Source organism: Echiichthys vipera (genome assembly GCF_963691815.1).
Source record: "Echiichthys vipera genome assembly, chromosome: 9".
NCBI lineage: Eukaryota > Metazoa > Chordata > Actinopteri > Perciformes > Trachinidae > Echiichthys > Echiichthys vipera.
Window position 1 is genome coordinate 2,922,681 of NC_139834.1, and position 22,763 is coordinate 2,945,443.

Consider the following 22,763-nt stretch of genomic DNA (forward strand, 5'->3'; position numbering starts at 1 on the left):
AAAAGTCAAGGAAACTGTCTCGCCTGCACATTTAAGGGGCATACTGATTTCAACATATCGACCCAGGGAGACATAAACTGAGCATATGACCTACAGTGAGCGCGGCACTTACCTGGGTATGGTGTGCGTCCATAGCTGATAATCTCAGTCAGCAAGATGCCAAAGGACCAGACGTCTGATTTGATGGTGAAAGAGCCATAGTTGATGGCCTCAGGGGCTGTCCATTTGATAGGGAACTTAGCTCCTGGTTATAGGGGAACATTGAAAAACAGAACATTTGAAGTAATGTTGACATTGTTATTGCTACTGTACATTAGCTGGCCCCCAATGACACTGCTGAAAAGTTACATGCTCTGGCTCATCCAGTTAGTCATACAGCAAAGTCACTCTCGTCTTTACTTCCTGCTATTTTTGTCACTCATGTTGTAATCCTGCATTTCGCTGACACAAAGTAATTCCCCATGACTGATGAGACCTTGACTGCTCCTATTTCATCCATCCTGGGGAAATAGTTCCCCAGTTTCGTAGCTAAATGTGACCGAATGATGAATAAGGCGTCGTACCTTCCCTGGCTGTGTACTCGTTGTCTTCGATTATACGAGCCAGGCCAAAGTCAGCGATTTTGCACACTAAAGCCTTATTGACCAGGATGTTGGCAGCTCTCAGGTCTCTGTGGATGTAGTTCCTCTGCTCGATGTAGGCCATGCCCTCTGCGATCTAGAGACAAAGTTTGAAAGAATGAAAACATAGTTCCCAAAAGCAACTGTCACTGGCAGGATGCTTCCCTGCTAGCAGCATTTCCTCATTAAAGACAAACACTTCCATGCTCTTAGACAGTCTATACGTATACTACACTTTGTACAAACTGCTTTTCTTTAAGTAAACTGCACTACTGGTAATGTACGGTATTCATCAGTCATTACAAAACTGTTCATGGGAGGACTGGATCAAAACAGGCAGATCTAACCTTCATCCTCCTCCCTGTTAGCATTAGCATCCTAAGCCTGTTAACCTACTGATGATAGCATTTAGCTCAATGTATCCCTGTACAGCCTCATATGCTTTGATAACTTGTATCCCCACTTCTTTCACATGAAGTTCAACAGTTCATCCTGTGGCTGAATAACACAAAATAAATACATGTAATTCCCTTTCCATACATCTATAACCCAACAAGTTCATCATACACCAGCACCAAAGACAGAATGTTACCCGCACTGCTGTCGTTTCTGGTTTTATTTGAGCCTTTGCACCTCACTTTTCATCTTACTTGAATGGATAACATAAGGTGGGATCATCCCCATGTTCCCTGGGTCCTATGTCCTCTGATCAGTCTCTGCTTTTGTGGATTTAATTCAGCATTATGTTAGGGTTAGAGGTTACGGTTAGGGTGAGGTTCAGGGTTCAGGGGTACTGTTAGAGTCTACATAAGCCTATTTTCCGGGGAATTCGGCACTGATCGTGGAAAAAATAACAGACTGGTCACATGCAAAGCGGGGAACATAGGTACGCCTCCCATTGGGTCGGTGCGCCTCACTTCCTCTACAACATAACTGGACAATCATTGGTTATATGGGACTATGATTATTATTTTTCAGGTTTAAAACATGCACAAACGGCAGGTATGTGTCTGAAAGTGCAGCCACTCGATCATATTGGCTTCTTCACGTCTATGACACCGTGTCTCATTATTCAGTGACTCAGCAGTATTTCACTCTGGATGAAGTGTCAGTGTCTCTCTTGCACTATTGTCGATTATTAACAAATATTTATTTTCTCACAGGTGTAGGGAATCCAAGGATGCAAGAACAAATTCACTGTTTCACCGCTGTCCAAAAACTGTATATTTTGTTGCGGAAATACACAAATCTTAATCTTAAACAAATATTACAATCCGCTTTCAACACAATCCCCAAATAGAGCAATTGATATACGGCCTCCGTACTATGTATCGCTGGATTAATTAACGTAAAACACAAAACAACCAGGTCTGTCTCAGCTGTCATGCGAAGAATGGAGGACTGGTGCTAAGTGTAACCGAACGAATCTCACCTGGGCGGAGAAGTCGATGAGCTTGGGGAGCTGGACACGGTTGCCCTCATCACTCTTTAGGAAGTCTAATAAACTTCCTGTAGGCACACACGAAAACACAAGATCAAACCCACGCTACATGTGAAGCTCTATATGATAGGTAGGTGTGAATGGTTGTCTGTCTCTGTTCGTCTCTATGTGTCCTGGTATAGACTGGCGTCCTGTCCAGGGTGTACCCCGCCTCACGCCCGATGTCAGGGACAAGCGATTGAAAATGAATGAATGAATGAAAAGCAGCAATCACAGACTGAAAACAACACAGCAACATAAGTGCTCTGCATGTAGGCTACTGCACCTGCACGCACACACATACACACAGGCACACAAACCTTTCTCCATGAACTCAGTGATGATATAGATGGGCTCCTCCTTGGTGACCACAGCGTTGAGGCGGACCAGTCTATCATGCTGTAGACTCTTCATCAGGTTGGCCTCGCCCATGAAGGCTTCCACCGACATGCTGCCAGGCTTCATGGTCTTCACTGCTACTTTGGTGTGCTTATTGTATGTAGCTGAAAGCAAAATAGTCACACGAATTAAAACAAAATGTAAAACTGCCAGCTTCACATCTCAATAACTGGACTGCAAGTACATTTGTATCCATCTCACCCATCCAGACTTCTCCAAACTGGCCGGCACCGAGCTTCTTTTCCAGTTTGAGCGATGATCTCGGGATTTCCCAGGCGTCCTTCTCCCACGGTTTCTCAGGTTTGGGGCTCAAACACGGGTTGGTCAGGTTTTGACAGAGGCCATCTCCCTGCTCTGGAATGAACAAAATATTTCATGATTTTGTGTATTTATGTGTGGTGGTCAGGCGGGCGATAATTCATATGATCATCTATCCTCTTTCAATGGAATCGTAGGGTTGCCGGTTCGAGTCCCTGTGTGGACCATGAATGGAGCGTGGACTGGTGGCTGGAGAGGTGCCAGTTCATCTCCTGGGCACTGCTGAGGGGCTGTGGAGCAAGGCACCCAACCCCCAACTGCGCGGGGCGCTGATCCATTGCCAGCCCCCTCGCTCTGACGTCTCTCCATTAATTGCATGTATATAGGTCCCGTGTGTGTGTGTGTGTGTGTGTGTGTGTGTGTGTGTGTGTGTGTGTGTGTGTGTGTGTGTGTGTGTGTGTAACATGAATAAAAACAAAGTGAAATAAATGCATTTCGCGGGATAAATAAAGGAATTCTTCTTCTTCTGAAGTCGGCCAGTAGAGTGTGCTGTGCACCACAAAGTGGGACAGACTGAACTGAAATGACTCTTTTCAGAGACCATTAAATGAAAACTGACCCCTTGGGATAACTGAAGATCCCTCATCTTACATTGTTATTTAAATGACAAGGAATTACTGAACTAGACTCTTAAATCACAGCTGCGAGCAGGTAAAACCATTCAGTGACAAAGTGTCCGGAAACAAGTCGGAGTTCTGACAGTAGTGAACTCACTCTTGTAATGGCTGACCAGCTCCTGCAGGGTGCTGAAGGTGTTGCGGGGGGAGATGTAGAACCCTCCGTTGTCCAGCGTACGGATCTTATAATGTTTCACTGTGTCACCGGACTGGGCATCGCCGTCCCTGACTGTCAGGGAGTAGCTTCCTGTGGGGAAAGAGACAGAAAACATTGACTATGTTTGCACTGATACTAGCTGATATTTCTAGGTGATCCAACAGTTAAAAACCCAACATTTTTGTATGTCTCATCTCAAGTTAGGAAAATCCGCCCCGGAGATAGTTTATCTTTTACACATGCAACACACAACAGGAGATTCTCCGTAGCAGATGTGTGCAGGTGGATGCTGGGTAGAGCGTTCAGGAGGGAGAACATGACGCAGATTACACCGTGCGGATGGAGCCTGTTCATAATTTTGGCCTTACCCAGTGTCTTGCAATTCCCTCTTGCCGTTTGGGAGAGAGGGGCTTTTGTAGAGCGCGTTTGCACATGTACGAGCACGAGCGTGCGCACGTGTACGAGCACGAGGCCTATGACGGTTTTGACGTAATTTTATGTGCGCCTGTTGGGACATAGAAAATAGAAGGAGGAACCATGCGCGGACATTTAACAACAACAACAATGGCGGCGAAAGGTTCATGTTGGTGTGATGCGGAGGTGGAGTGTTTACTGCAGATTTGGTCGGATGAAAATATTCAAAAACTCTGCGGCCTATGGAAAGATTTGTAAACAAAGCCACGCATCGTGATGACGTCTCAATGCGTGTGACGTGTTACGGTGTGATGACGTATAGGCAGCAAGAAGCATTTGCGCGAGGCCCAGGTAGTGTGAGTACAAACGGGCCTGGAGGGGGGGACAAGGACCCTAAAGCACGGGGGCGCGGTGTGGAAGGACAGTGTGAGTGCGCCCTTAGGCTAACGAAAACAGGAGGTTCGATATAGTATTGTTCTATGTTGCTGCTATGACTCGTGGGAAAAGTCAACATTGGATACAGTGGTGGATAATGTTGATGTTAATGAGTTCAAGTACCACATTGCTGTGATGACACATTGGTTATTTTATAAAACATAAATAAACCATCATATATCTGTATCTGTAGGCCCTTTCTCATGTGTGTCTTTGTAAATTCCACCGGAGAGTTCCGCGGAATATGACGCAGAAGTTCCAGAGATTCCAGAACAGAGCCAGAACTTCATAAACCCAAATCTTCCTTGTACTGTATCAGTCAGCTGACCTTTGTTGCTGTGTGCAAAACCCCAAGTGAAGATTAGCTCTGAATCTCTAACCGTCTTTACGTCTTTAAACTAGTTTGGAAAAACATCACCGACCTAAGCTGTAAGTAACAAACAGCAGATTTCTCTTTCCAAGATGGCTGAAAAGTCCCGCGGAGGAAGCCAGCTCTCCTCAATGTCTTCAGACTACTCCGTTCTGGACTTCACTGGAAAAGAAACCTTCGGGAAAGTCGGCAAGTGTGTCAAGTCAGCCATTAACCAGGCAGTAGAAGAGGATGGCATCCTGCAAAAGTGGAGGGATTTCGATCCTGGCGTGCCCACCCAGCAGCCCGTCTCCACCCGATCCTCCTATGGGGCTCAAGTTCCACGAAACCTGTCTGAGGAGGGTGAATCTAGCATTGCCCACAATTTCAAGCCTCTGAAAGCAAGAAAGAGGACCTATGCTGAAATTTCAAAGGGATGCAACAGACGCCAAGACAGCACCTCTGCCATAAGGAATAAGGGGAAGATGTGCGGAGGTAGAAATGGTGACATTTCAGAGGGCCGCGACCGAATCCCAGAGATATCCCCCTCAGAAAGAAAGAAGATGAAGTACTGCGGAGATAGACCTCTGTTAAAAAGGCCGTACGGGGAGATTTCAAAGGACCGCAACAGAATCCCAGAGATCTCCTCCCCGGAAAGAAAGAAGAGGAAGATCTGCGGAGATAGACTTCTGTTAAAAAGACCGTACGGTGAAATCTCAAAGGACGGCGACAGAATCCCAGACACCTCCTCCCCAGAAAGAAAGAAGAGGAAGATCTGTGGAGATAGACTTGTGTTGAAAAGGCCTTATGTTGGATTCCCAGCCATCTCCTCCCCGGACAGGAAGTGGAGGAGGACGATCATGGAGGTGAAGGACGCAGAGCGACCGAGCACCTCTAAAGAGGCTCCTACCACTGAGATCAAGGTACAGTAGTAACTGCTCAGTCCTTGTTATACAATAGTTGGCTGAAGATTATTACCCCTACCCTTTTTACTAATCATATTCTACCCTTTCACTATTTGCTACAGAGGAGGAAATGGAAGGCCATAGCGTTTCCCAGTGAGACCAGGACCTCTGACAGCACGCGGAGAGAGGTGGTGGACAGGAAGGTGCCAAAAACAGTACCTAAGATCTGGATCATCGGGTCGAGTTACATTCGACGCGCCGAGGAAGCAGCGTACGAGAACTTCGGGGAGAATTTCGGCCTCGACGCCAAAGTTGAGTGGTTCGGAAAAGGTGGCTTGCGTTGGCAGGGCGTCCTTCCACGTTTCTACGCAGAGCTGTCAAACACTGAAAGCCCCCCTGATATCTTGGTCGTCCACGCTGGCGGCAACGATCTGGGCGTTACGCCCGCCAAGACGCTTGCATCCATGATGGAGAAGGACTTGATGCGGCTCCACGCAGAGTTTCCTTCAATGATAATCGTCTACTCCTGTATCAACGAGCGGCAAGCGTGGAGACACGGACCGCCAGCGAAGGTCAACCAAAACAGGAAGACTGTCAACACGAGCCTGAGAAGGGCCGTCGGCAGCTTTGGTGGTGAAGTTATCGAACACCCCTCGCTGAGATATTGGGACACGGACATTTTTCTGCCAGATGGAGTGCACTTCACCAGAAAGGGAAACGGAGTCTTCATGACCAGCATCCACTGTGTCCTGATGAGGATCCTCCGCAAATGTTTCCCGAGAGATCACAGTTGACCGCGCAACAAACCCTCCCTGAGCCTGCGCGGTGAAAGAGCGTGTTAGCTCTAACTCAATAAAAAAAAAGATTAAGAAAAGATTGTGTACAGTTGTGCAATGTCTGTAGGGACAAAACACATTTCCAATATACTGTATATATATATATTTATATACATAAGGCCTTCTTCTGAGACCACATTAGCCGTGACGCCAAATCGTGCCAGGGGTGTAAAGTGTGTGTGTGTGTGTGTGAGAGTGTGTGTGTGCTTACTACTACTTACTCCCCTTCTCTTGGTGCCCTTGCTCATATTTGAACTTGGCCTTTATTTAATTTCATTTCATTTTTAAGCTAATTTTTTTGGCTTTTGGAGGCGGCAGTAGCTCAGTCCATAGGTGACTTGGCTGGGAACCGTAGGGTTGCTGGTTCAAGTCCCTGTGTGGACCATGTATGGAGCGTGGACTGGTGGCTGGAGAGGTGCCAGTTCATCTCCTGGGCACTGCAGAGGTGCTGTTGAACAAGGCACCGTACCCCCAACTGCTCGGGGCGCTGGTCACTGGCAGCCCCCTTGCTCTAACGTCTCTCCATTAATTGCATGTATAGGTCCTATCTGTGCATGTGTGTGTGTAACATGATTAATAATAAGAGTGTAAAAATTCAATTTCCCCGTTGCGGGATAAATAAAGTAATTCTTCTTCTTCTTTTTTTGCCTTATTATAAAGTACATGAAAGGATGAAAGAGGGTATGACGGGCAGCAAAGAGCCATGAGTCGAACCTTAGCCACTGCAGCAAAGACTGATGTACTTTAATCAAACATCTAACTTAAGGGCGCCCTCCCACTGTGCGTCCGTCCCGTGCCCCGTGCTTTAGGGTCCTTGTCCCCCCCTCCAGGCCCGTTTGTACTCACACTACTTGGGCCTCGGAGAATGCTTCTTGCTGCCTATACGTCATCACGCCGTAACACGTCACACGCATTGATGACGTCATGGCGATGCGTGGCTTTGTTTCCAGATCTTTCCGTAGACCTCGGAGTTTTTGTGCGTCTTGTCGACTGTTTTTGAATCTTTTCATCGACCAAATCTGCAGTAAGCACTCCACCTCCGCATCACACCAACGTGAACCTTTCACCGCCATTGTTTTAAATGTCCGCGCATGGTCCCTCCTTCTTTTTACTATGTCCCAACAGGCGCACAGGAAATGACCTCAGAACCGCCGTAGGCATCGTGCTCGTACACGTGCACACGCTCGTGCTCGTACACGTGCAAACCTGCTTTACAAAATCCCACCTCTCCCAAACAACCGTGGCCGGCAAGCGTGCCACTCCTAGACGCTGTACGGTTGCACTCACACTGGTCAAAGGAACCAGACTTTAGCTGTGAAACGTCCTGCGGCACGGTACGGAGGCACAGTGTGAGTGCGCCCTAAGAAGCACCAGTACAGACAAAGATATGCTGCTTTCGATTGTACACATACATGTTTTTACAATGGCTTAAAATGTGAAAGGTACAAGAATGAATTGGTGTCTCCCAGTTAAAAACACTATTTCTGCAGTAACTGCCAGATCAAATCGCTCGATTTCATTAAACTACTAAAGTCAGTGTGAAAATCTGTGTGAGTGTCTTTTACTCACCCTTGGTGGTCTCACTGTCTCGGATCATGAAGGACCCCGCTCTGTTCCCAGGGGCCAGCAGCTGCCTCTCAGCATCTTTCCTGCTCACGCCCTTAAAGAACCACCTCAACAACAGGAAGCAGATCAGTTAGGAGAAAAACCTCTGAACCGCTTCTCCTGTGCAAGCCTCGATTTTTCACACAATTACAAAAAACACACACAGTACATGAAACTAGTGCTATCTTTGCACGGCCAATCATATATTATCAGATATTATTATTACTGCTATTACTACAACCACTACTACTATTTCTATTAATACTACTACTTCTACTACTAATAATAATACTACTTCTACTTCTAATGCTACTACTGCTTCTACTTATATTATTATCACTACCAGTGAGATAATGTGATAGTGATAATGCATATGCATGTGTTTTCCATGTGATTAATAATACTACTTCTACTACTTCTATTTCTACTACTACTTCTACTACTACTACTACTACTACTTCTACCAGTACCTCTGCTACTTCTTCTACTACTACTACTACTACTTCTACTAGTACTTCTACTACTACTTCTATTTCTACTACTACTACTTCTATTTCTACTATTTCTACTACTTCTACTACTACTACTACTACTACTACTACTTCTTCTACTACTTCTACTTCTACTACTTCTATTTCTACTACTTCTACTACTACTACTTCTACTACTACTACATCTACTACTTCTACTTCTACTACACTTCTACTACTACTACATCTACTACTTCTACTTCTACTACTAGTACTTCTACTACTACTTCTACTACTACAACTATGACTACGACTAATACTACTACTTCTAATACTTCTATCAATAATACTACTTCTACTACTACTTCTATTAATACTACTTCTTCTACTTCTACTGCTTCAACTACTACTACTACTACTATTAATAATAATAATATGACTTCTACTACTTCTACTACGACTGCTACTACAACCCAACCCGATGAGCGGTTGAAGATGAGATGAGATGAGATGAGACATAAAATCATTATAATAGTCATTAAAACCTGTTTTTACCAGTGATAATGCACGTAAATGTGTTTTCCATGCGAGTGCACTTACTCCTCTGCCTCCAGAGTGTCAATAGCCACATAATTGCTGGGGATGAAGCCTTCGTGACCCGTGCTGATTAACATGGCTCTCCACCACTCCCCCGTCCTAGAGAGAGAGAGAGAGAATATAATAGAATATATCAACGAAGACGTGACTAACCATGTGCAAGAACTCACATTTGAACACACAATTCACTTTCTTTTATATTCATTCATTCATTCGTCTTCAACCGCTTGTCCCTGTCGGGATCGCGGGGGGGCTGGAGCCGATCCCAGCTGACATCGGGCGTGAGGCGGGGTCCACCCTGGACAGGACGCCAGTCTATCACAGGACACATAGAGACGAACAGAGACAGACAACCATTCACACCTACGGGTGATTTAGAGTCATCAATGAACCGAACACCTGCACGTCTTTGGATCTCCCTTCTTGAAGCCGAGGTCACCGTCATGGATGGCCTCATAGTCGTACAGCGCCATGGCGATACTCTACTACTTCTACCACTTCTACTACTTCTATTTCTACTGCTTCTACTACTTCTACTTCTTCTACTACTTCTATTTCTACTGCTTCTACTACTTCTACTAATACTTCTACTACTTCTACTACTACTACTTCTACTAATACTTCTACTACTTCTACTACTTCTACTTCTTCTACTACTTCTATTTCTACTGCTTCTACTACTACTACTACTTCTTCTACTTCTTCTACTACTGCTAATACTTCTACTACTACTACTACTACTTCTACTTCTATTTCTACTGCTTCTACTACTACTACTACTTCTTCTACTTCTTCTACTACTACTATATCTACTGCTTCTACTACTTCTATTTCTACTGCTTCTACTACTTCTACTAATACTTCTACTACTTCTATTTATACTACTTCTACTACTTCAACTACTTCTACTTCTTCTACTTCTTCTACTACTTCTATTTCTACTTCTACTACTTCTACTTCTACTACTTCTACCACGCAGACACGGGGACAACATGCAAACTCCACACAGAAGGGCCCCAGCCGGGATTCGAACCCTCTCGCTGTGAGGCGACAGTGCTAACCACCACGCCACCGTGTCGCCCTACTTTTTCTATATGCATTATATCATATGATTATTATTATTAGAACTGAAGCAACAAAGAATAAAGGATCTTTGTCACGGGTGAGACTTACTCCTCTAAGATTCGGAGCTTGTCTCCCTTCTTGAAGCCGAGGTCGCCGTCGTGAATGGCCTCGTAGTCGTACAGCGCCATGGCGATACTCTCTCCTTCAGCAGCGTGGTCAGAGGGGGAAACAGAAAAGCAGAAGGCGTCGTGTCGGTAGAAAGCAGAGTAAAATATGTCCCTTTTGTGTAATTTGTGCAGCCAACTGAGAAGTTAGGGCCTGAGAAAACATCTTTGTGCTCGTAGAGAAAGAAAAACACTGAAATCAATTCAAAAATAACTACGCAGCTGAAAAAGTCGACATTTTAAAGGAAGTTACTCATGAAGTTTTCACCCAACATTGCTGATATGTGCCTGTAGTGTGAACTGCATCTATCTTTGTTACTAACATTAGCTTCCCTGTGCTTTGACTATGCAACAGACTTCCTTGTGTGCTTGATATTAATAGCAGCGGGGCCGGTCGTCAGTGTACTGGAGGCCTGTGCGGTGAGGTGGTAGGAGGGGCTACCGCACTGGGCCGACACACTCACTCTCCTTCCTCTCGCTCATACTGTACGTTGTATGTTGAGCTTCGGAGAGGTTCTGCATCTAACCGACTCTGACCTTCATGATGCTGTTTGAAGTCTTGTTGGCAGACTCTATGTTAGTGTCGACAGAACAAAAGGGGAAGGTTAGAAATAAACCTGCATTCGACTGACCCTAGTGTTTCAGTCGTGGTTGACTTGTGGTCGGGCTTCAATGGATGAGACAGAATTAAGTGTAGGTGCTTTACTGTGCGAGTGGAGCTGCAGCGTGTGAATAAAGATTGTGACTCACCATCTGAAGAGTTTGCATTGGACGGCATTTTGCTCTGTGGAGAGAAAGGCAGAGACATATGGTGGTGTAAGGCGAGGCGTTGAATTATTGATTCCCTCCTTTTTTGTTGATTCAAAGTTTCTTTAAAGCTGTTCATCACAGCTACTTTTGTGGGGCAGCGCAACACAATCACCGCGTTGAGTTTGTCTGTCAGACTTGTTAACAAACACTAAAGATGGACGACACTCGCTAGATGGACAGTGGATTTTAAGAACACTTGATTGTTTCTGCTGGATGCGGTAATGATGAGAGTAGGGATGTCGCAGTAGGAGTTTGTGCTATCACGGTGAATCAAAACATTAAAGTCGCGGTGCCATGGAAACCAAACAGCCGAGAGAAGCTTTGTAAAGCTGGGTGACAATTTTCTGTTGGTTTGTCACTACAGGCAATCCCTTTAATATATTGCATTTATGATTATCTGTGTCGTTCTGTCTTGAGATATATCGGATTTCTATACATTTCAAACAAGCGCAGGACTACCATCAAGAAGACTCGCGTTGGTGTGCCAGGTCAAACCAAAAGTCAACACCGACTTCTTTAAAGTGGACTCAGGGCGCACTCAGACTGTCCATCCGTACCGTGCCCAAGCACGTTTCACAGCTAAAGTCTAGTTCGTTTGACCAATGTGAGGGCCACAGCCAGTTTGGGAGGGACGGGCTTTTGTAAAGCACGTTTGCACGTGTACGAGCACGAGCGTGCGCACGTGTACGAGCACGAGGCCTACGGCGGTTCTGAGGTCATTTCCTGTGCGCCTGTTGGGACGTAGAAAAAAGAAGGAGGGACCATGCACGGACATTTAAAACAATGGTGGTGAAAGGTTCACGTTGGTGTGATGCGGAGGTGGAGTGTTTACTGCAGATTTGGTCGATGAAAAGATTCAAAAACAGTCAACAAGACGCACAAAAACTCCGAGGTCTACGGAAAGATCTGGAAACAAAGCCACGCATCGCGATGACGTCATCAATGCGTGTGACGTGTTACGGCGTGATGACGTATAGGCAGCAAGAAGCATTCTCCGAGGCCCAATTTCAATTTTTAAAGAGCACATTTCTCCTTTAAGTAAACCCCCCAAATTCAGCTGGAATGAAACCTCTGCGCAGAAGACAAACACTTGCAAAGAAGGACTTATCAACTTTAAGAATCAGGAAGTTGTCCACAGATATCTTTACTTTAGCTTTGAGGTTGTAGTGGCTCTTCTCTATATCAGAAACATAGTGAAACAGTAGCACAAAGGTCTAATGAGCCGAGCTGTGTACGCACCAGACGGCCAGACGGGCCATCTGTAAAAGTAGACGTCTGAGAGGTAATTCAGTACAGTGTGCGTAAATGGAGGGACGTGTTAATATTAAAGTTTTGACCACACGTCTCCTGCCTGAGCGCTCTGGTTCCGCTTCTCTCACTTCCTCTTTCGTCATTGAGGGTGAAAGAGATGTTTCAGTCAGCACACAGGAAGCAGTGGCCAGAGGAAGCACGCTTTGACGCAGCAGCACCGCTACAGTACTTTACCCCCCGTGGCACAGATCAAAGTCTGGCCAGTATGCAAACAAGCCATGTTCATGAGTTTGAGGCGGCGCACGTCTATCCTCTCTGGAAACTGCCTCCTATCACTCGTGGTGGTAACAATGACACTGTTTTCTCTTCTGTGCCTCATCATACTTTTACTGTTTCTGCAATTCACACCATCGAGCTTCCTCATTCTTTATTTAAACTCGAGGCAGCTGCACGCCCGTTTTTGGTCGGACATCTACTCAAGTACTGTACAATATTTCCATTTAATGATATTTTATTTATTCACCCCCCTCTTATACGGCGTTATACCCACAGACTGTATAAAAAATGGACGTAGCGTCTCCGTCGAGGCCCGTTCTCTCAACTTGACTGAATCGTCCTCGCCTCTGGGAGCCGCCATCTTGTCAAACATTGACTCCGCCTCATTTCCTCTTACCAAAACGTTTTCTCAACTTGATCCAATCGTCCTCGCCTACTGGTGTCGCCATCTTGTCAGACTTTGACCCCGCCTCATTTCCTCTGACCAAAAAAGAGCATGTATGAGACGTTGGGGGGAGGGGCGTACGTCCATCTGGCTGACGTTTACCTCCGAGGAGAAGTGAGGGCCAGAGACTAGCTGTCACTCAAGAGACCACGCCCCTAATTAATCATAAACTTTAACCTCCAATAAAATAAAAACTAGCTCCTCCCCCCTCAGTGTTGTCATGGAGATGTGACCTAAACATACAGACTAGAATGTTCTTTTGTCCTTAAACAGGTTTAATTATGCTGATCTAAATTCATGTTCAGTGAAGGGAAGTTAAAGTAAGTGTATCTACTCAAGTACTGTACAATATTTCCATTTGATGATATTTTATTTATTCACCCCCCTCTTATACGGCGTTATACCCATAGACTGTATAAAAAAATGGACGTAGCTTCTCCGTCGAGGCTGGTTCTCTCAACTTGACTGAATCGTACTCGCCTCTGGAAGCCGCCATCTTGTCAAACTTTGACTCCGCCTCATTTCCTCTGACCAAAAAAGGGCATGTATGTGACGTAAGAGGGGAGGGAGATACATCCGTCTGGCTGACGTTAACTGGATTAGCAACATTAGAACAACTGCCTGGGAGCTCGGCTAACAGAACACGTTACTAGATAAACGAGAGTGGGGGTCAATGTTGAGATATTTTTCCCGGACCAGGAGTAATTTCTTTATATTTCCCGGGTCTAAAGCTGAGGTTACTCCCGTTCCGTGAGTCAAGTAAAGGCGGCATATATGATCTATGATTTAAACTGATATTCAACACAGTACCACGCTCATAGACTGTTAAACATCGACCCTCACGGCCCGAATCCTCCCGCTGCTCCAGATTAGCATCTATAGACTTGCCTCATGCCGAGTATTCGACCATAGTGGAAATGCACCTATGGACGATGGTAGATGGGTCAAACAAGCACAGGACTTCCACCCAGGAGACTCGTGTTGGTGTCCCATGTTAAACCAAAAGTCAACACTGACTTCTTTAAAGTAGACTCAGGGCGCACTCACACTGTCCATCCGTACCGTGCCAAAGCACGTTTAACGGCTAAAGTCTAGTTTGTTTGACCAGTGTGAGTGCAACGGCCCGTTTGGGAGAGGTGGGCTTTTGTAAAGCACATTTGCACATGTATGAGCACGAGCGTGCACACGTGTACGGGCACGAGCGTGCACACGTGTAAGAGCACGAGCGTGCACACGTGTACGAGCCCGAGGCCTACGGCGGCCCTAAGGTCATTTCCTGTGCGCCTGTTGGGACATAGAAAAAAGAAGGAGGGACCATGCGCGGACATTTAAAACAATGGAAAATGAAAGGATCACGTTGGTGTGAGGGCCGAACCCTAACCAAGTAGTTTGTCCCCTAAACTTAAGAAGTTCCATTTCACAACAACTGTGACCGTTTCACAGCATTGAATAGTGCGGCCATGTGTTGTTATGCAGTTTAGGTGTGACAACGTATTGACAGTGACAGGACTCTCTCTTTTCTTCTTTGCTGTGCCATTAATCCTCTCACGACCACCCTAATTTATACTGCGACCCTTCCAAAGAGATCTGACCCCCAGGGTGTTAACTACTGGATTAAAGTATTCAACAGTACAGAAGCTCTAATAGTCAAACGAAGCACGTTTTTTGTTTTTTTTGAATGCAGAACTTTTACTAATGTAGCGTTTTTACATAGTAAGTAGACATACCTGTTTATGTGTCATGGTCAATTGAAGAAGTTGTATTAGAACGGTGCATTTTTGAGGAAGCAAAGTGTAAACGAATACTTCTCTGTGGGACTGTTCGTGTTATGTATGTTAGCGTGTTGCTTGCCACGTGCTGAGCACCGGCTACATTTCTCATATACATAACTGCTTACAGCTTTGTTCCCGGAGTTCCCTGCCGTGGGGTCTTTGACATAATGGGCCGCCTGTGCACGGTTGTGCAGGTCGTCGTTCCCCGTCCCTTTGCTGAGAGGCTCCTGCTCCTTCTTCGAGCCCACACAGCCCATGGTGCCTTCTGCGGGAGGACAACAGATGAAAGACAGTGAGACATGAAGGCTGTCATACCAGCAGAGAAATGCTACTCCCTGCCTGAGAGTGACTTCATATGTATCTGCATTATTCAGAGAATAGCAGAATGTATTGGCGGCCACACCCTTTTAGTACTGAACACATACTGAGTAGATGGTGCAAGAATGGGGGGATTTATGTAAAGAAGTTACTTTTATTCAATTCTTAACATCATCAGACATTTTCAAAGTAAACAATGGACGTAGCGTCTTGGTCGGAGTCCGTTTTCACAACTTGATCCAATCGTCCTCGCCTACGGGAGACGCCATCTTGTCTGACTTTGACTCCGCCTCATTTCCTCTGACCAAAAAAGGGCATGTATGTGACGTTGGGGGGAGGGTGATACGTCCGTCTGGCTTAAGTATACCTCCAAGGAGAAGTGAGGGACAGAGGCTAGCTGTCAGTCATGAGACCACACCCCTAATTATTCATGAACTTTAACCTCCAATAAAATAAAAACTAATCTGATACAAAAAAAATCCACCCCCCTCAGTGTTGCCATGGAGATGTGAGCTAAACATACAGACTAGAATGTTCTTTTGTCCTTTGGCCTTAAACAGGTTTAATGATGCTGTGAAAACGGCCTGTTTAACATGGGGCTCAATAAAAAACTGCTCTGTTATTAAACCTGCCCCTAGTGGACACTCAGAGAACTGCGGTTTTTGGCACTTCCTGATTGGATCAACCAGGAAGTGGCTGTGGCGGGGGCTTGATCTCACAAACACTGTTGTATTCTCAGCACACATACTGAAGTTACAGTAAAGGCTCCTGGTTGTGATGGTAAGATTTATAACTCTACATCCCCAATAAGAGCATAAACAGGTAAATAAAAGAATAAAAGTGTGACCTTTGGACACTACTAAGACGGGATATAAAACTAGTTCCTTCTTACTTTTAATAATCACTCATGCACCGTATGTACGAGCTGCTGTTTGCAAGAATTCATCTGTTGTTATCAAGGTACTGAAGCTTTGATGAGAGCTATAATCATTTGTATTTTTTAATCAGCAGTTGAATGAGTACTGCAGTGAGAGGACTACATTTAACTAGCTACAAATACTGTTTAAGGGTAAATATCAGTCAAAATGCTCAAGCACGGGGCAAACTCAGGCAACGAGGCAACTCAGGGCAAACTCAGGAACTCAGGCAACGAGGCAACTCAGGGCAAACTCAGGAACACAGGCAACGACGCAGCTAAGGGAAAACTCAGGAACTCAGGCAACGAGGCAACTCAGGTAATGAGGCAACTCAGGCAACGAGGCAAACTCAGGTAATGAGGCAACTCAGGCAACGAGGCAAACTCAGGTAATGAGGCAACTCAGGCAACGAGGCAAACTCAGGAACTCAGGCAACTCAGGGCAAACTCAGGAACTCAGGCAACGAAGCAGCTCAGGGCAAACTCAGGTAATGAGGCAACTCAGGCAACGAGGCAAACTCAGGAACTCAGGCAACGAGGCAACTCAGGAACTCAGGCAACGAGGCAACTCAGGGCAAACTCAGGCAACGAGGCAACTCAGGAACTCAGGCAACGAGGCAACTCAGGGCAAACTCAGGAACTCAGGCAACGACGCAACTCAGGGAAAACTCAGGAACACAGGCAACAATGCAGCGAGGTACGAAGAACGACAAGACGGAATTATGTGGCAGGACCAAGACCAGGTGTATATATTGAGGTGGTAATTGGATGGCTGCAGGTGTGCCTCGTCAGCCTCGTCAGCCCCGTCAGCCAAGCCCTGCAGAGGGGGAGGAACAAAGACGCAGGGCAAAAACACCCTCACATATCCCTCACATCGGCTTTTGTTTCCTAAACGTCGCGGTCCACTTCCAGTTGCCGTTTCGGAACCTTTTATGCTCATTTTTGTTCATAACTTTTCGTAAGATATACAAACGTAGCCTGTAGCTTTGAAACAGTTTGCAGATCAGATCATTATCTCCCTCAGCTGGCTGTTACTGTGAGTGTGTTTCTTAATGTCTCCGCTCATAACGGGCGGTGAAGGTGTGAAAATGAAAATACCACGAATGCAACAAGCGATATACAAACAAATGGTACTTTTCCAACAACAACAACAAAGAGAAACCTTTCATAAAGCATGAGTTTTTAAAAGAGGCATGACAATACGATTTAGTCTTGATAGATAAAGTGTATATCTTCTCAAAACTGTATTGAACATATCGCAGTGAAATGTCCTATAAGTTAAACATTACAATTAAAAGAGGAATATGCCGTTACATAAAATGAATCCAACATACCTTTATATTCTTCACTACAGGGGGAAGACTGAGGAGACACATGACGGTTTCATTTTGGTGAATGCATCTCTACATTGTTGTTGTTTGTTCTGACCTAATACATATCATCATCATCATCATCATCTTCTTCAACCGCTTGTCCCTGTCGGGGTCGCGCGGGGGAGGGGCAGGGGCCGATCCCAGCTGACATCGGGCGTGAGGCGGGGTCCACCCTTGACAGGACGCCAGTCTATCACAGGACACATAGAGACGAACAGAGACAGACAACCATTCACACCTACGGGTGATTTAGAGTCATCAATGAACCGAACACCTGCACGTCTTTGGACTGTGGGAGGAAACCGGAGAACCCGGAGAAAACCCACGCAGACACGGGATTGGAACCAGGAACCCTCTTGCTGTGAGGCGACAGTGCTAACCACCACACCACCTCTTTTACAGATATTGACCATCAGCAATACTGATTTGATCCTAATGTATCTATTTATCCAGATCTTCCAAGAATGAGGTCTTTCTATCTACTGCGGCGATACACATATTTCCACACAAGCCCTCGCATTCATCCGTAACATCTAGGGAATACTTTGTTTTCTCTTTGCATCACACTGTACCTGATTGTGTCCATCTACATGTAAATGTGCACGCAGTTATCTGAAAGGAGGTTTAACAGGAGTGAGAACAAAGAGGGCGTCTGTGATGAGAGACAGAAGCTGTGTATTCCTGCCTCACACACACACAGAGACACTTATTCTGTGTGACTATCTCTTCAGAGAAGCAGATTATTGCAGTGGAGATAATATTTACCGTGAGAACTGAACAGCAGAGCCTTGTCGCCATGCAACAGATCGCTTTTGATTGTAGAGGTCACATGACACCGTGACCAAAACCACGACTAAAGACACTGATATGATCCTCGGAAGATACGTTCTGAAGCACAGGACTGACATGTCTCTCTTGATCTGTTCTTCAGCAAATAGTGGACCTACAAAGACCATGTGTAACGTCTCGTTTGAACATTCACACACGTTCGCAGTGTTCTTGAGGTCAAAATTAGCAGTGGTAATGTATTTGCATACATTCTTCTCTCTGTTCCTCTTTAGACGTCTAATCGCAGCTGACTCTGGCGGGTATTGAACAGCTCCCTGTCAGGTTTTTACTGATACAAAATGGAGGTCAGCATTAGGCTGGTGGTAACACATCGCCCAGACACATGGCTTTATTTCAACCTGTAACGTGTCCGGGTAGACAGTGCTGCTATATTCCCTTACAGTCCACTGCTAACTACATGTAGCTACATGCTAACGCCACACAAAGCTGTAATCTTTGTTGCTGATGTTGTTAGTCTCAGATAACACTCCAATGGAACGTGTCCGGTTGTGTTGTGTTTGGTTTAGAAGCCTTTATGGGTGACAGTAGCACAAAGAGCAGAGGTCGTGTCTCGATGGTGACCAATGATTTGCAAAAGTCTTGCATAGTGACAGACTGATACATGGGCCGGAGATGCGGGCTGCTGCGTTCGCCGAAATACTGGACCTACAAAGACCATGTGTAGCGTTTCGTTTGAACATTCACACACGTTTGCAGTGTTCTTGAGGTCAAAATTAGCAGTGGTAATGTATTTGCTTACTTTCTTCTCTCTGTTCCTCTTTAGACGTCTAATCGCAGCTGACTCAGGCGGGTATTGAACAGCTCCCCGTCAGGTTTTTACTGATACAAAATGGAGGTCAGCATTAGGCTGGTGGTAACACATTGCCCTAGTTTGGCTCTGTTAAAACGCAGCTGTCATTGATTCACCTCAGTGCGTGAGTAAAGCAGCCACAATACAGGTCAAAGGGAACCCTCACTTTCACATGAAGCCTCAATAAAACACATGTAATTGGGCTCAAATGGCAGCTGTGTGAACACGACAAAACAAGTGTTATCAAACTCTCAGTGTCAGTGAGGTCTGTCGGACTATATCATGGAGACAAGCATGCCAAAAAAAAGAAGCAAACAAAGCTGCAGACCCAGATGTTTGACATTGCTGTGTCTTTTTGGATGCGTTCACTCGTATGCGTTTACGAACCCGATTATATTTGGGTTAAGGGCGTACTCCAGTTTCTCAAACACCGTGTAAACACAGCACCCTGGGTACAATCTGGGTTCTCATACCCCGGTTAACAGACCTAAAGAACTCCTTCAGTACCCTGATTATTCGTGCATGTAAACATCATTCCCGGGTTACTATCTGGTCTCTCGTCTGCGCGTGTTCCCCACTCCACTGCAGTGGCTTTTGACCCGGGATAGAAAAAGAATAAACCAGGAAGCAACGTCGCCGAAAAACAACATGGAAAAAATAACAACAATAGAGCGTTACCTTTAAAACAAGGGAGGACTTTGCCCCAACAAGAAACATCACTACCAAGATGATCAGTTTGTCGAAACGTCGGCCATTTTCCACACGTTTGTGATTTTGACAAAGGTGAACTGGGAGAAAAAGCCGTATTCTGACCAGCTGTATGTTGGTGGAGCGCCACCTACTGTACCGGAGGAAGGGTTACTCCGTCTGCGGGCTGCTTTTTATTCTATTTCAGGCCTTCAACTCAACTCCTGCTGTGTCTAGTTCGTTTGACCAGTGTGAGTGCAACCGTACCACACCTAGCTGCCGCACGCTTGCCGGGGTACTGTACGGACGCACAGTGTGAGTGCGCCCTCAGAGCTGAGGAGAGACCTGAGAACAACACCTGCCCGTACAGTGTGATCCACTGCTCTGCATGCATCCATCCAGCTAAACTGACAGCTACAACACCACCAGTACAGAATGATGCTGCCCTTTTACTGCGACAGCCCACGTTAAAGTGCAGTGTCATCCTGATACACAAAAAGGAGTGGTTCAGCCATTAGAGCCCTAATAGAGCACTACACCTGTGTGAAATAACATTAAAAAAGTAAGAATGGATTATCTACAGCTGAAGTTTCAGGTGTAGTGCATATAAAAATGATCTTATGCAAATGGATGATGTCGTGGAAATGTTCTGCTCTTGGTGAAGAATGAAATAACGGATTCTTGAAAAGGTCAATCGACATGCGAGCGGTTCGAAATGAAGAAAGACCCTGAGCATCAGGAAACTTGAACATTTATACCTGAGGGAAAGCCCACCCCTTGAATGTGTATTACATCCTTTGTCTACTGTGGGGTTGATCAGCCCAGACATCCTGTAGTATGGTTAAGAGGTCTGATCAACACAGTTCAGAATGCAAAAGGGTTTGAATACATCATGAGACAGTGAGCGGTTGACTGTCTCCGAAACTTGAAATGCCATTACAAGGTCTAGACATTAAAATACACAAATGGGTAGCAAAGAAAAAGAGATCTGATGTCTTGGGGGGGAAAGCCTTCTGTTCTGCCTGTCTGAAAGGCTTCTCAAGGAAAAAGGAATATTCAAATTTACCATTACAATGACAAGTTGGTCAAATATTTGTCCCCCTTTGTTGGGGATATGAAAAATCCATGAATGAGAAGTGTCTCATGCTTTGAGTTTCACTTCTGTGCTTTTGTTTCTCCTCCCTGTGACTTAGGGAACTGTCCACACCACATGGCCCTTAAAAATAGATCTTTCCTGTCAGCTGGAATCACATAAAGAAAGTTCAGATATCAATTACTTTCAATAGGATTTTTTTCGTTTTGATCCGTAGCTTCAGTGTCGTAGCCTCGCAAGACCATCCTGATCTCTGAGCTCCGTTGTAGTTTACTCTCAGATCAGTCTGGTGACCTGCGGCGGAGAAAATTTGGAGTTTGCCAAGAGACCGAACCAATCAGCGTTGGTTTGAGGCGGGTTTAAGTGAAACGAGTAGAGACTGTTGAGCGTAAACAACATGCCGGCTTCCGCGGATGAGATGAGCAGCTATGGAGCAAGCCGCTCGCTAACTCTTTGTTCTCTGGATCCTTCTGTTGAATATGGACCGGGCTCCTGAAATTGGGCCTTTGATCCGTAAATTCACGTTAAACACAAAGGTAAAATATCCTTTACCCACATGTTGTTTACTTTCTGAGCTTTGCCTCCACGCTGTTAGCACGTCACACGCTTCGTTGATCTGATTGGTTGATTTGGCCCGTATGTTGGTGATAGACAGATGGTTTATCCAATCAGCAACCAGTGTTTTCGCCCCTTCCCAAAAGATCTCCAAACAAGAGTTCTCAGATGGATCTACTGAGACAATGCGTATTATGCGATTCAATCCATCTGGATGAGTCAGGTTAGCGACTTGCTGGAGTCTCTGATATCACAACAAGAGATAACGTGTCACTTGAGACCCGGTAACTCCGACTTTAAGTGACTCAAGCCACTGTTGACTTGCAACTTTCTGACTTGACTTAACTCAAATGACTTGTCTGTGTTGATTCTATGCTTTCTGTTCATATATTAAATATTCATTAATATTGAAATGTTCAACGCTGTCAGTGTTGACAAGTGTGTGTGTGTGTGTGTGTGTAACGTTACGCAGGGTCTGTGAGGGCTGATGTTAGCTAACGCCAGGTACAATCTGTTCCCTTACAGCTCTGTAGCTAGCTAACATTAGCCTGTTCTGATATAATTAACCCAATCGCCAAAATAAAACATTGGCATTATAAGAAGAAATAAATAAGCTGAAGTTATTTGTTTGATAACGTTATTATACGTTGTCTAGAAGTGTTGAAAAGGATATTTGCCGTTTGTGTAACGTGAATTTACGGATGCTGTAGTGGAAAGTTCCAGGATAAACTTATTGATTACAAGCTCAAAATGCAACAATCATATTATTAAAATACACTTTCAGTCGAATGAACGAATGATACATGATAAAACCACAACATTGGCCTCCCTTTGATCACACCGTAACTCTAAGGTTTCTCTCAGCACCTGTATAAAGGCCCAGTTCATAATGATCAAGTCCTACATTACCATGCAAATACGTACCATCAGTATCAGGCTGTGCGGCCATAAATGCACCATAACATAGACACACATTCAGCACCAGCTTCCAGGATGTGTGGGCATTGATACAAACACACTGATGCAAACATGCACTCCAACATTAGACTTGCACATTTCATCTTTATCCTAGTTATAGGCGTCTGACACTATGTCCACCTGCACCCTGCACCTGTCCAAGCAGTGAGCAGGACCCAGCCACTCCAGTCCTCGAGTGGCACTTTGACATGAAGGCTATTTTTGCGCGGGATCCGTATT

The 22,763-nt window shown here is 45.3% G+C and overlaps 1 protein-coding gene across 1 annotated transcript in view; it reads right to left on the minus strand.

Annotated features, from left to right (window-relative positions):
- The window catches only part of hck (HCK proto-oncogene, Src family tyrosine kinase), a 29,388-nt gene that overhangs the window by 3,302 nt on the left and 3,323 nt on the right, over positions 1–22,763 (minus strand). Inside the window, exons 2-12 of the mRNA XM_083919836.1 lie at positions 15,111–15,250; positions 11,182–11,215; positions 10,376–10,469; positions 9,206–9,301; positions 8,100–8,203; positions 3,532–3,681; positions 2,701–2,853; positions 2,421–2,603; positions 2,053–2,129; positions 564–717; positions 113–244 (exon numbers count right to left, since the gene is read on the minus strand). Of these exons, the coding sequence (XP_083775962.1) occupies positions 113–244; positions 564–717; positions 2,053–2,129; positions 2,421–2,603; positions 2,701–2,853; positions 3,532–3,681; positions 8,100–8,203; positions 9,206–9,301; positions 10,376–10,469; positions 11,182–11,215; positions 15,111–15,242 (1,309 nt within the window). The 5' untranslated portion in view covers positions 15,243–15,250. The remainder of the gene's footprint in view (positions 1–112; positions 245–563; positions 718–2,052; positions 2,130–2,420; positions 2,604–2,700; positions 2,854–3,531; positions 3,682–8,099; positions 8,204–9,205; positions 9,302–10,375; positions 10,470–11,181; positions 11,216–15,110; positions 15,251–22,763) is intronic.